The sequence below is a fragment of the Clytia hemisphaerica genome, unplaced genomic scaffold (assembly GCF_902728285.1).
Source record: "Clytia hemisphaerica strain Z4C2 unplaced genomic scaffold, Clytia hemisphaerica genome assembly, whole genome shotgun sequence".
Lineage (NCBI taxonomy): Eukaryota > Metazoa > Cnidaria > Hydrozoa > Leptothecata > Clytiidae > Clytia > Clytia hemisphaerica.
In genome coordinates, this window is record NW_027103384.1 from 522,319 (window position 1) to 537,208 (window position 14,890).

Consider the following 14,890-nt stretch of genomic DNA (forward strand, 5'->3'; position numbering starts at 1 on the left):
GGTTTGGTGTTTTTGGTCCAAGTTATTAACATTTCTAGTGAATGAAAAAACGTGACCAAGTAGTGTTTAATGTAAAAATGACCAAGTAAGGATAAATTTTTTTGACTAATCTGCAAAATCTAGCTTTCAAGTCATGTAACCAAGTAATGATAAATTTTTGAATTAATCTACAAAATCTAACTTTTAAATCACGTGACCATGTAGTGGGAATATAAATTTTTGCGAAATTTTTGAAGAACTCTTACGCAATGCATCGTGACCAAGTAAGGATAAATTTTTTTGCCTGATCTGTGAAATCTAACTTTAAATTCATGTGACCAAGTAAGGATAAATCTTTTTGACTGATCTGCAAAATCTAACTTTCAAGTTATGTGACCAAGTAAGGATAAATTTTTTTGACTGATCAGGACCGATCTGCAAAATCTAACTTTCGAGTTATTTGACCAAGTAAGGATAAATTTTTTTGACTGATCAGGAGCGATCTGCAAAATCTAACTTTCAAGTCATGTGGCCAAGTAAGGATAAATTCTTTTGACTGATCTTCAAAATCTAACTTTCAAGTTATGTGACAAAGTAAGGATAAATTTTTTTGACTGATCAGGACTGATCTGCAACATCTAACTTTCAAGTCATGTGACCAAGTAAGGATAAATTTTTTTGACGGATCTGCAAAATCTAATTTTCAAGTCATGTGACCAAGTAAGGATAAATTTTTTTGACTAATCTGTAAAATCGAACTTTTAAATCACGTGACCGTGTAGTGAGAACATAAATTTTTGTGAAATTTTTAAAGAACTCTTACGCAATGCATCGTGACCAAGTAAGGATAATTTTTTTTGCCTGATCTGCGAAATCTATCTTTCAAGTCATGTGACCAAGTAAGGATAATTTTTTTTGACTGATCTGCAAAATCTAACTTTCAAGTCATATGACCAAGTAAGGATAATTTTTTTTGCCTGATCTGCGAAATCTAACTTTCAAGTCATGTGACCATGTGTAGAGCACCCGCGCATGCGTATTATGGTTTCTTCGAGATATTTCTTTAGAATTTCAATCACGATTGTTCATCGTGCACTCACTCTTCAAAATGTTACATGTATAGTAGTGATTTGATTGGTCAGTTAAAGAAATGTATAAATAATATATAATATGTTTTTTATTTACCTCTGCGCCCATCATTTTCACACCCAACGGTGATTATTTTATGTATTCTAGAAAAATATATATGTCAATCAATTTCTATATTTTATTCATAGATATCTGTCAATCAACTTCTTAGCTTGCATAATAGCATATGTTACGTCATGTTTAAATGATTAACAATAATCTAGTAGAAACCATGTATATTCAGCAGTTTAATTTTTAAGCATAAATTATGACGTAGAAAAGAAAATAACAATAGGAGACGAAGTAAGGATATGTGACGAAGTAGTGCTATGCACACCTGCAATACCCAAAACAAACTTACAAATGGGTATTGAATAAGATTCTATTTTATAGGTAGCTTGTATTTTAAAAAGCCCTTATCAAACTCTAATGAGATCAAGAAATTGAATACTGTATATAGAATCTTTAATCTAAAGTTGGCGCAAAAACACATTTTCCACATAAAATGTATTATACTGAATTATATCTATATGTAAGTGACTAAAGAATCAATGGAGTACCTTCTCTGCTTTGGATTCTTCTGCATTTTTACTCTCTTTTTCATGTTTATCTTGTATTGCTTTGGATTCTTCTGCATTTTTACTCTCTTTTTCATGTTTGTCTTGTATTGTTTGAAAATTCCTTTGTTCCTGAAAAAAATAAAATGAAATCAACCAATCCTTGCTCAGGTCAGGGGCATGGAGTTAACTCTAGATTTATGAAAAGGACAGGACCAGTTACTAGGTCAAAAAACATTGATTATGCCCAATGTTCAATGTATTTCATCGACTGTCATCAAGTTTTATTGACTGTCAATTGTAAATTATTGACAACAAATTGTTTGCATTGACCATCAATATTTCCTTTATTACAGTCAATGATTTTTATTGACAGTCAATCATTTTGTTGCCAGCTGTCAATGTAAGTAATGAATGGTCTTAATGCAAAAATTTGACTATCAATATTGACAATATTTCAATATTTGATTTTGACAGTCAATAAAACTTGCTGACAGTCGATTAAAAGCATTGAACATGGGCCTACTCAATGTTTTTTGACCTAGTAGTGAGTATATCTTTATAACAAAAAAAACTGATACAAGATGGTTTTTTCGAATCAACACCGGTTCATTATTGAACTTTTTCAAGATAACAAAGTCTTGGGATAGCAAACAACAAATATTAATAAGTACATATTCCAAATTTCAACAAAACAAAAAATAAAAAAAATTAAAAAAATACCGTTTTTGCTGTAGTACTCTTGTTCATTGGACCTGCTCGTAATCTGACTACAGTTGCTGCTTCAGAAGGAGTTTTTTTCTTAAGACTTGTCTCGGAGTCTGTAATATCCTTTATGCGGTTCATTGGATCTTTAGACTTCTTGGCTTTATTTTTAGGCATACTTGTAGCATTTGCCGACTCATTCTCTGAAACATCTTTGTCATCACCTGACTTAAAAAAGACAAGGTATATAATATAGTCCTTTAGAAGATTGCACTATCCTTTTTACTTGACGTTTACTCCAGCTCTTATTTTTTTCGTTAGTTTCCATATAGTTTTCAAAGAATCTCTCTGAAGTAAGCAAGAGAAAAAATGACTGGAGTAAATGTCAATCAAAATGGTAGTGTGTGATCACCTAAAGGACTATAATAGTATCAGCTTCATCCAAGTAAGCCTTTCGTAAACTGTTAAAGAAACAAGAACCATTCAAAAGTTTAACCTGAAAAGTTACAAAATATTGTTAACTTGACTAATTATAATTGTGTATCATCAAGAAAAGTTTTTCCCATTTTTTCCTTAAAGATTTGATCTTTTCTTCGCGACCAACTATTATTTTAACCTTTTTGTCTATTCTATCATTGACTAAAAATTTGTTTTCTTACTACTGCCCCTTCGTCTTTACTTGATGTATCATCATCTCGAAAATCTTCCTCTTCTTCTTTTAAATTGGCTTTTCCAAGGTCTAATGAAGGAAAGAGCACAAATATTTATTACATGTCACCAAATTCTTTAAAGGTTTTTTAGGTTTAGGGCTAAACTGGTGAAGAACCACAAGGGCAAAATTTTATAATCTGTAGATTAGATCTTGATATATATCTTGAGATATAAAAAGTTGTATTTTAAGTTTTATTAAAAGAGTGATTTTATAAATCTATACCCTAATAGGCTTCTCTTGAAGTATAAATGACAATGCCTAAGGCCCCCAGTTTTTTGCGCTTTACTTAAATCATTTTTGGACATACCATAAGTTACACCGGGGGTCAACCAAGCATGAACCCAGAATTATCTATCAAAATTATTAGAAGTTCCATGAAATTTAGATCATATTATTGTTGATACAGTACAGACAAATAAAATTTTACCTGGAGAGAGCTTTTTTATTTTTTTTTTACCCGCCATATTGTATTTTTTAACCTGTAAGGAAATAAGTAAAAAAACTTATATAATACCACAAAATAAATCGAAGGTCACTCTGTTAGACTATGTGTGCTTTGTGCTCTGATTATGGCATTCTTTTTCCTCTAGTCTATTCTTAAGCTTGTCAATCTATATCTTCCAAGTCTATTCTTGTATATTCAGGACACGGAAGATTCATAATCAATCAATCAAATTACTTACCTGTAAAATAGCTCAAAACGGCTCGAAATTAACTTTTCAGCATGGTGAAATTAGCAAAATCTGAAACATTGGTGGTAAAGAAATTACAAGTTTTTCTTTTATCGTACTTTGAAGACTTCAAAATATTTTCTCTTTTATTTGTTTGTATATAACTTTTTCTAGCGAATCTATCAATCTAAAAAGTAGACCCCTGTTTCACTAGAGCACTTTCTGGAATATAAGTGGCTCAAAGTCCTTTGGCATTTCTTGATGACATGTTTTGACTTATTGTGCTGAGTAAGATGCTTTCAGTATCGCCAAATAAAAATTTTCAGTAGAAAATATTACAGAAAGCTTTTTTAGAGGTGTAAATTTGACTATTGTATTATACCATGGTATTAACAAAATGAAATTTTTGATGAAAATAGCTGTTTTAGACAATTAAGTGTGTTCTTGTAATAAGAGTATAGACTTATATAGAGGTTTCAAACAGGCGAAGTAGAGTTCTGGTTTGTAAAGTATACAACCAGAGTAGGTAGTAAATATTAAGTAGTATGTATTTTATAGTGATAATGAACATTCATGTTTAATGCTACTTAAATAGAATGCTAGATAAAAAAGCATGGTAAAAAAATAAACAAACAAAATACTGCCAGTTAAGGAAATCATGACAAGGAAATCATTAAAATACATGTTGATCTATCCATCTATATTCTCAGATATTCTAAGTATTAAGACTAAGAGGTCCTAAGACATAACAAGCTACATGCTGAATGGACCTACCTGAAGAGTGATGTAATAAGACGAATTGAAAAATGACAACAATAGTATGAAAATGCAGAATAATACAAGAACAATTCGAGAAATTCAAGAAATCCGGCGATTCTTGGCTGTTCTGGCAATTTTTAGAAAGTTCCTGTACCAAAATCAGTTTCGTTGAAAATTGAACCATGCTTAATCGTGGACATTCTTATAAATAATGTTTTTGTTTGAAAAAAACAAAGACATAAAACGAAAAAATCCAATGAAAATCTGCAAAAAAGATTTTTGTCAAAAATTGAACTCGGCCATGTTTTGAGCATTGCGAAAACGCATAACTCTGCAAAAAATTAGAAAAAACTAAGAATGAAAATTTGAGAAAATGTAAAAAATCCGGTTTTTCCGGCATATTTCCGGCATTTTCTGCCGGAAAAAAATTGAAACATCCTTGATGATGGGCATTGCTATTAATAATGTTTGTTTTAGAATGAAAAAACAACCAATTATAAGGAAAAAGTCCAATGAAAATCAAGGAAAGCGGCAATTTCCGGCATATTTCCAGCATTCTTTACCGGAAAAAAAATTTTCTTTAAAATCTGACTTGGCCATGTTTTGGGCATTGTTGGTACGCATCTTTTAGCAAAAAATCAGAAAAACAATAAAATCTTGAGAAAATGCCAAAAAAACAGTTTCTCCGGCATATTTCAGGCATTTTCGCCCGGATAATTTTTTTTCCGAGAATCGGGCTCCATCACATTTTGGGCATTGCTATTTTGCATCATTGTGCCAAAAATCAGAAAAAACTCATGAGCAAATCCTGAGAAAAGCTGGTAACAGACGGACGAACGGACGGATGAACGGACATCAGTTAATTTATAGGACCTCCACCGGGGTACCCGGAGGTAGGTCCAAAAAGTATATTAAGTATATAGCACTGAAGAGGACAGAAAGAAAATTAGCTTGAATTTGGCTAAATTCAAAGTAAAATTTTAATGTAATAAAACAAGAAGCTCAAAATGCTAAACAAGAGAGGAGTACACGGAATTAAGTAAAGAGCTGGTTGTAAAATAATTGCTTGAAACAAGAGAATGCTATTATAGGTATTAAAACAAAATTGGTAAAATATAATTTTATTTAATAAAAGTTATAAGACGAGGCCAATTTAATTTGCTGTTTTACGGGCCAAGCTGCCCAAAAAGTGTCAGTCAGCGAAAAAATAAAAATAAAAAAAGAGTAGAATTTCATCTATAAAATCTCCTGAAAAGGCAGCAAAAACTAAAACTAAAACTATTGACAAAAATGCGAAATAGAAAATAAAAAGACACACAAGCTTTGAATTTATGGATAAAATGAAAAATTGAACATTAAATTCTCAAAACCTTGGCAAAACTACCAACATTTTGAAAATTTGGCATTCTGTAAAGCAATGAAAATAAGAATTATACTACCAAAATCAATTTTATTTTCATTTCGATTTTGGAATTTCAGGGTTGATCAGGCCCGTAAAACAACTTATCAAATTGGTCTTGCCTAAGTAGAAATAAAATGTTAATCCAGTGTAAATGTTGTTCTGGCACACAAAAAATAAGGAACTCAAGTCAGCTCAAGGAGTTGAAATAGGTTGAAGTATGCTCAGGAGCGCTCGGGAGATGTGCAAAAGACTAGAATTAGTATAAGAATTAGATTACCTTATTGGAACTAATTTTCGCGGGAACTAATTTTCGCGGTCGAAAAAAAATATCCGAAAAATTGCATTTGGCGGGTTTTAATTTTCGCGGTTTTTTCCATTCTGGAATTTTCGCGGGTTTTAATTTTCGTGGTTTTGTCCTTTTTTGGACAAATTTCTTTCATTTTCCTAGGGATTTTTCAAATTTTTCGATAAAATTGGAAAAAATTGTATTTTGCGGGAATTAATTTTCGCGGTTTTCAACTCTCAAAATTTTTCGCGGGATCAAATTTTCGCGATTTTGACGAAAAACCGCGAAAAACGCTAAAATTAAAACCCGCGAAAATTAGTTCCAATAAGGTATCAGAATTAGAATTATACTAGACAGTCCCCCCATCCTTGGGATGATAAAAATGGTATTGTTGATGCTCTCAAACTCTATCTTGTTAAGGAAACTTGAACTATGCATAGTGGAATGATTTCTCGTAAATACTTTTTTATGCTTCAAATGGAAAGAGACCACCGTCTTTTACCTGTACATATTTGTCAACATTCCTGTTGTTTCTACATTATCTCACGTTTATATCTTATAGAGTAATACATTTACACTTTGGTGGGTTTTACACTATCAATCACTCGATCCGTATCAATTCTTACATGGTAGCAGACGTTGGTTGTGATGGCAAGTAGTGGTTTTCTAAACCCACCTCAGTGGGACGAAGAAAACAAGGAGTTTTCTTTATGGTTACGTGAAGTGAAAGCCTGGAAAGAGGCTACTGCAGGAGTTGCAGGACTTAAAAATGTTCATGGCTTACAACTGGCATTACACTTACCGAACAATAGTGAAATTCGTCGCCAGGTTTTTGACACCTTTGATACTAATGAAATAAAAGGAGATAATGGCTGGGAGAGAGTCATTAAATTGATTGAGACTTACTATAGTAAGGATGATAATACTTCCGCATTTGAAACATGGAAGGAATTTCGAACTCTTTCTCGGAAAGAAGGACAGACAATTGAACAATATATAATGCACTATGAAAAGTACAAAGTTCGAATGGAAAGATACAACATGAACCTGGGTGATAGAATTCATGGCCTGAATCTTCTTTGTGGGGCTAATCTAAATGACTCTGACCTATGATTAGCTATGAGAGAGGTTGACGGTGACCAACCAAATGAGATGTATAAACAAGCTAAGAAAGCACTAAAGAAATATTTTGGGTTATCTGCCGTTTCGAGTAACCAACCGCAACCGGAGCAATCTGCAGCTGTAAATGTTAAAACAGAAACATTGTTTACATCCGTTGAAGAATATGAATCGTATGTGGCATGGAAACAATATCGATCAAAGGATAAACCGCCACCGAACAACCGATATACCCCCACGCTCCCCAATTCGCACTAATCCACTAAACTCGGATGGTAGACCGTTAACATGTCGTATCTGCCGATCCATCGCACATTTTGCAAGAGATTGCCCGCATCGTGAAAAGAAGAAAAATCGAGACAATTCTTCAGATGAAAACCATACATTTGTTGCATCCATGAGTAAAAACGAGAACGACAACATCATTGAATGTCGATCTGCTGACACATCTGCTGGAGGAGCTTTGAATTACATGATCCTAGACACAGGTTGCCCACAGAATGTTGCAGGATCTGTATGGACTGATTGCTTTCTTGATTCAATGAGTGACAGTATGCGTAAAAAGGTCACTGAACAGAGTAGTAGTAATAAATTCAAATTTGGTGGTGGACGAGTTTTTAAATTGATAAAGAAAATCAAAGCACCTATCATGATTGCAAATCATATAACATTCATCGAATTTGATGTTGTTGAAACCGATCTTTCACTACTTCTTGGGAAACACAACATGAAAGAGTGGAACGTTTTGATAAATACAGGTGATGACACTGCAGAAATTACAATAAATTCGGTTAAGAACAATGTAGAGCTGTTTAATGCTCCGTCTGGTCACTGGTGTATTAATATTCAACCTGGATTTCCCGTTGAAGTAGTTGATGTTATGTTTTCCGTCAAAGAAATGTCCAGAGAGCAAAAAACGCATGCAGCCAAACAAATTCATCGACAGTTTTGCCATCCAACTTTCGAATTTATGAAAAAAGTCTTGAGTGGCTTGAATGATCCTGACAAGGAATTTTTGAACATCCTTGAAAATTACACCAAGAACTGTGAAGTGTGTAAACGCTACAAACCATCGATTCCAAAACCAGCTGTCGGTAATTTATTTACTCCCGATAAAATGAAATTTAATGAAGTTGTCAGCATTGATCTCAAAGAAAGAAACGGTAAACATATACTATACCTCATTGATATGGTAACGCGTTACACTCGAGCAGATTTCGTCAAATCAAAGGAAAAGCATGTTGTTATTTCAAAAATTATTGAACTATGAATGGCTACCAATTTTTGGAGCTGCAAATACATTTCATATGGATAACGGGGGAGAATTTGCAAATGATGAAATGAGAGAACTTGGAAATCAATTTGGCATATCGATCAAACATACCGCAGCATACAGCCCGTGGGCTAACGGTCTTAACGAGAGAAATCATTGCACCATAGACATTATGATGGAGAAAATGCTAGAGGACAATCCAAAGCTCTCGGAATCTCTTGCCCTGCAATATGCCACATCCATCCGTAACACGTGCATGTTTGTACATGGTTTTACCCCAGCACAGCTCGCCATTGGACAAAACCCAAGATTACCATCAGCACTCCATGACGATTTGCCTGCTCTGGAAGGAGTCACAACTAGTCCAACCATTGCTACCCATCTAAATGCTATTGCTTCTGCTCGGAAAGCTTTCATTCATGCCCAGACAAGCTCGAAACTCAGGAAAGCATTACAACATCCCATTCGTGAAACTTTGACTTTTTGATGGGAAAAGTGGGAGAACTAGGAAATTTATGTACCAAAACTTTCTCCTGAATATTGTGATCGTGTGTATCAATATGGTGATCATGTTTTTTATAAATTGCCCGATGACTGTAGATGGCAAGGACCCGCCACAGTAATTGGAGTAGACGGAAAGGTTGTTATGCTAAGACACGGAAGTGTTGTTCGTTGAGTACATCCATGTAGACTGCAGTATACAACAGAACCAAATACTTCTGAGAAACATGAAAAAATTGAAATAAAAAACATTGAGACCCAAACTGATCCCGAAGCTCCAATCCCTGATGAAAGTATTGAAAATACTGCCGAAAAGCCAACTGAGGACGTGGTTCAAGATGCTGACGGACACAAAACTGCTCCAGTTATCATTGACCAAATTATGTTGCCAAAACGAAACCAGACCGTGTCATACAAATGTCCAGAAACCAGTCAATGGAAAACCGTTAAAGTTCTAGGACCGGCTGGAAAGAAAGGAGGAGTCCATCAAAACTGGTTGAATGTCAGAAGTGACGAATCAACTTATTCGATCGATTGGAGTTTGGTGGACGAGTGGAAACTATCTAGCAATATCGATCCTTCCAAAGATGAGATTTGTGTTTCCGTAGCCTTTTCCGTTCCTGATGAATTCAGAGACGCTAAATTACAAGAACTTGAAAAGTGGAAAAAGTATGGAGCATACACTGAAGTTGATGATGTCGGCCAAGAAACATTGTCAGGCAGATGGGTTTGCACTCGTAAAACTGTTAATGGTGAAACATTCCCTAAAGCAAGGTTTGTTGTGAAAGGTTTTCAAGAGGAATCTTCAATCCCTGCTGACTCGCCAACTGGTAGCAAAGAAAGCAATCGCTTAATTCTTTCCATCGTGGCTAGTAAGAACTGGACGCTACAAACACTAGACATTAAAGCTGCGTTCTTACAAGGTAAACCTATCGAACGTGATGTTTATATTGTCCCTCCAATCAAAACCAAAGGGAATAAACTGTGGAAGCTAGAAAAATGTGTTTACGGGCTAAACGATGCAGCCCGTATGTGGTATTTTGCAATTTTTGGAACGTCTCGGATGTAAGCGATCGTCCATCGATTATGGTATCTTTTACTGGAGAGACTCAAATGATAAACTTTCTGGTGTGATATTTGCCCATGTAGACGATTTTCTTTGGGCGGGTACACCTGAGTTCAAACAAATTATTGATAGTATCTGTAATCGTTTTGAAGTTAGTCACACAGCTTCAAAATCCTTCAAGTATGTCGGTGCCAATATGCAGCAAAACAGTGATGGCAGTATCACTCTTGACCAGCTAGACTATATTGAGAAAACTGAACCGATCGTGATGGAGAGGAATCGTCAAACCTTGAAGGATTCACCTTGTACCGTGTCTGAAGCCAACGAATACTGTAAATTAGTCGGTAAACTATCAATTCTTACAATATTGACTTTAAAAATTCATTTCTAGAAACTATTATGGAGAAAGTGCCACGCCTTCTTAAATTCAAAAATTAGCAGCAACGTCACATTATCTTTTGAATAATTGACGTCAAAATTATTTTTGTTAGAAAGTCACTGTAGGGGCTTTTTCAATTCGAATTTCAAATCTCTTTTTGGATACTTAGTGGTTTCATTGGAAGGTAGTCCTAACTTTCTCACTTAATCATGGATAGAAAATGCACAGCTTTCTTGAAAGAAAATAAGATATCTCAAGACTTCACAAAACCCTTTTTTCATACTCCAATTAACCCCCTGACAAACCGTTTGAAATCTCAGCTGACTGACCATTTTAGCGTGAAAGACACAAAATATGAAATTCTTTTAGTATAGTAAGATTACTATAAATTGGTCTAATATCAAACCCCATCTATCTGTCACCCTTCTTAGTTTAGAGATAGGAATAATAAGAAGGTCAGAATCCCTTATTAAAACCATGTTTCTTAGTTATTCACTAATAACAGTCAGAGAGAAAAGATCTTTTCATCTATAAGCAATTCCTACTCAAGGGAGTTATGGTATATAGGTCCAACTAATCTGTAATCCAAAAAAGGATGGTGCGCGGATCTAGGTGGGTTCCGTCTCCCCCGTAGATCTTTTTCTTGGGAAGTTGATCTTCAAATTAGTTTTCAAGGTTGGCTTGGCTCAAATTTTTTCATCTATGGCTCAAATTTTCGGCAATTTCTCATAGTTTTTGAAAATTCTAATTTCATTAAAAAGCGCTGGGTTATTTTTCCATGAATCCCTTTAGAAGTTTTGCGGCGCATTTTTTTGCTTGAGAGTCAAGTAAACGATATAGAGCTTTCACAGCATTAATCTTTGATACACATTTTGGCGGGACGCTAGTGTGACTAACTGGCTGCTGGTCTAGATAAGATTGCAATTGCGATAGTTTTCATTCGTGGTTAGCCTACAAATGCTTATAACGGCTACATATAGTGCTTGTCAACAAAGATAAACAAACAACGACTGTAAAAAATCGTACAAGAAGAAAGCTTTTCTTTATTAAAAGAATCTGATCTACGGAAAAAATATTTTGTTATGAAAAAGATATAATGAATTATGTACAAATATTGCCTGTTTTCTCCTTGAATCTGTTTCTATAATCTATTCTGTTTCTTGAAAATACTGCAATTATTGCGGTATATGAAAAATGTAAAAGTGACATTTATACCGCAATTGAGGGATTTCCCTGACTGTGGGCAGTGGGTGGTTGGTAACGCAACTGTAAGATTGAGAGTAGCCTGGAGATCTGTGCTATGATTTCTTATTTTATATACTGATGGCTAAATATATATACAGGGCAGCAAATAAATATTTTTAGTCAATCGGACAGCATGTCCGACAGAAATGAAATCCTGTCAGTCAAACTCAAAATCCTGTCGGTCATTCAGTGTATATTTTTTTTTAAGTTACTGAGAAAGCGAGAAGGAAAAATAAAAGTTAACTTTGAACAGTTTGTTACTGTATATAACAGAGAAATTGATTTGATAAAAGTGATCTTAGAAACACCCTTGGAAGTTACGAAGAAAGCAAGTTGATAAAAGTTAACTTAGAAACCTCTTAAAAGTTAAGAAGAAAGCGAGTTGATAAAAGTTAACTTAGAAACACTCTTGAAAGTTATGAAGTAAGCAAGTTGATGAAAATGGTCTTAAAAAAACTCTTGAAAGTTACGAAGAAAGCGAGTTGATAAAAGTTTAACTTTGAAACACCCTTGAAAGTTACGAAGAAAGCGAATTGAAAAAAGTGATCTTAGAAACACTCTTGAAAGTTACGAAGAAAGCGAGTCGATAAAAGTTAACTTTGAAACATCCTTGAAAGTTACAAAGAAAGCAAATTGATACAAGTGATCTTAGAAACAAAGAAGGTTACAAAGAAAGCAAGTTGACAAAAGTAGTTTAGAAACACCCTTAAAAGAGTTACAAAGAAAGCGGGTTGATAAAAGTGATCTTAGAAACAAAGAAAGTAACGAAGAAAGCTGAAGAAAGTCGATAAAAGTTAACTTAGAAAAACCCTGAAAGCTACAAATGAAACGAGTATTAAAAGAATAGGCTAAGTAAGAGACAGGGGTGTAAAAGATTTATGTTCAACTCTCAAGTTAATGGTTTATTCCTTTTTTCATTTGGACATCATGACAGACACAAGAGATTTTCAGTCGGTCAAATAGCTTTTTCAGTCGGACATTGACCGATGACCGACGCTTATTTGCAGCCCTGTATATATATGTATACATCAGATTATAAAAAATACAGGGCGGTTCTCCTGTCTAGATTGAGAGGGGACCAATGGCAATGATAATTTTATAGTTCGAATTATATAAAGATTGGAATAGTAGACCAGGCGGTGTCAATCGAACTGTTCGATCCCTATCGAACGATAGCTGTTCGATTTCCAAACCCATCGAACACCTATCTAACCGGGAAAACTTTCATAAAGTTTGATGACTGTTCGATTATACGATTATAGTTTGATCGCAGTTCGATGAATATGATTGAGGTTTGATGAAGTTCGATTAAGATCGTAGATGAAGTTCAATTGATTCAATTAAATCAATTTATAACTTGCCGCCTAATTATTTATTTATATTCTGAGGGCGTATTGGCGGCCGCCCACGGGCCATTCTCGCGGGCCATCCTATATCTATCCCATCGGATGGGACAAGCTGGAGCTTTTACTAGCTCTTTGGACGTTAATTTGTAAAAAAAAAGATTTTAATTTCTATTACTTTCCTTAACCCTATTCAAACTAGGCTTTTAGGGGCGGTTCAGAACTAGGGGGGGGGGCTTTTCCTGTACCACCCCTTAACTTTTGATCTAGTGGGTCTTTTTGGATGAAATTTGGCACACAAGATCCTTGTCACGTAAGGTAACTTTTGACAAAAAAATTTTTTGATGACGTCACTCATCATGCCCAAAGTGAGCAAAAACCGAAATTTTCCATTGTTCTTATAAATAGCTATTGTATTCTAACAAAGGCTTTAGAAAAAAGTTGCCTGAGTTTAAAAAGCTTATTTTATCCTAAATATTCAATAAATTACGGTTTAAACGATATAGAAAAATGGAAAAGTGTCAATTTTTGTGACACCTTACTGTCAGAAATGTCATCATGCTCAAGGTGTGAAAATATTTAGGTGTCAAATTTTTTTTTATTTTGCTTTTGACTTCCGAACAGAAAGAGCCCCCCCCCTAGTACGAATAGGGTTAAAGAAAGTGTCATCTCTATTATTTCGGATGAGCAATAATGAGTGAAGCATACGGTGCCTGTGTTTTGATTAACGAACCTCGTAATTTTCTGACTGGTAAAGAAAAGTAGAATCAATCAGACACAATCATCGAACCACATCGAACTTAAATCGAACTCATCGAACATCAATCGAACTCCATGGAACAAAGAACACTTGTCAAACTAAATCGAACTTATCACAAAATTTTTTCGTAAAGTTCGATAGCTGTTCGATTGGTTTCGGTAATCGAACAGTTATCGTTCAATTTTTTTTGATAAAACGTTCGATGGTACGATAACGAAAATCGGTTCGATAGGGTTTGGTTGACACCGGCTGGCTAATTTTCTGAAAGGTAAAGAAAAGTAGAATCAATCGAACTCATCGAACATCAATCGAACTTCATCGAACAAAGAACACTCATCAAACTAAATCGTATTTTATCAAGAAATTTTCGTAATGTTTGATATCTGTTTGATCGGGTTCGGCCGCGAAAATTTCTTCCCTTAAGGTACAGGAAGGAAAATAACTCGAAAATTTATTAAAAGAATGAAATAACTCGAAAATTCAAAGGAAGGAAAATGCTCAAGTTAAAATACCAGAAATAACTCGAAATTTTAAAGTCAAGGAAAAAAACCGAGTTACGAAATTGAGAATGAAAATGATGTCAATATTTATTTCCGAAAATAACGTCATAACTCGTTGTTTTTTTCGAAACTCGGTTCTTCAACTCGAGAGAATATACTTGGGAATTCCGAACCTCTTCGCTATATTATCATCAACTCATTTATTAAAACTCGGTATCTATTTTGCTGACCAGAACGGCTATCTTTCGAGGGGGACTTTTGCGTCTCTAAAATATTTTTAGAAGTGTGCAGTGTCGTCACAAAAAAACTTGGAAGTGCGCAGTGTCTTGTGAGCCTTCTGGGCCATGACCCTTGACAGTTCTAGTTCACAAATTTTATAAGAACTGGAAGTGCGTGGTGAGCCTTAGGGGCCATTGTTCAGACATTCAAACAACGTTTTTTTCTAGAGTCAACCAAGTCTTTTCGCTTCAATGCAATCTCTTCAACTGATTTTTAGCACCTTGCG

General features: G+C 34.6%; 1 protein-coding gene across 1 annotated transcript in view; it reads right to left on the reverse strand.

The window, feature by feature from the left end:
* The window catches only part of LOC136824798 (uncharacterized), a 17,432-nt gene extending 13,835 nt beyond the window's left edge, over nucleotides 1-3,597 (reverse strand). Inside the window, exons 1-4 of the mRNA XM_067080777.1 lie at nucleotides 3,509-3,597; nucleotides 3,029-3,108; nucleotides 2,388-2,597; nucleotides 1,668-1,796 (exon numbers count right to left, since the gene is read on the reverse strand). Coding sequence (XP_066936878.1) covers nucleotides 1,668-1,796; nucleotides 2,388-2,597; nucleotides 3,029-3,108; nucleotides 3,509-3,545 — 456 coding nt within the window. The 5' untranslated portion in view covers nucleotides 3,546-3,597. The remainder of the gene's footprint in view (nucleotides 1-1,667; nucleotides 1,797-2,387; nucleotides 2,598-3,028; nucleotides 3,109-3,508) is intronic.
* Nucleotides 3,598-14,890: the final 11,293 nt, after the last annotated feature.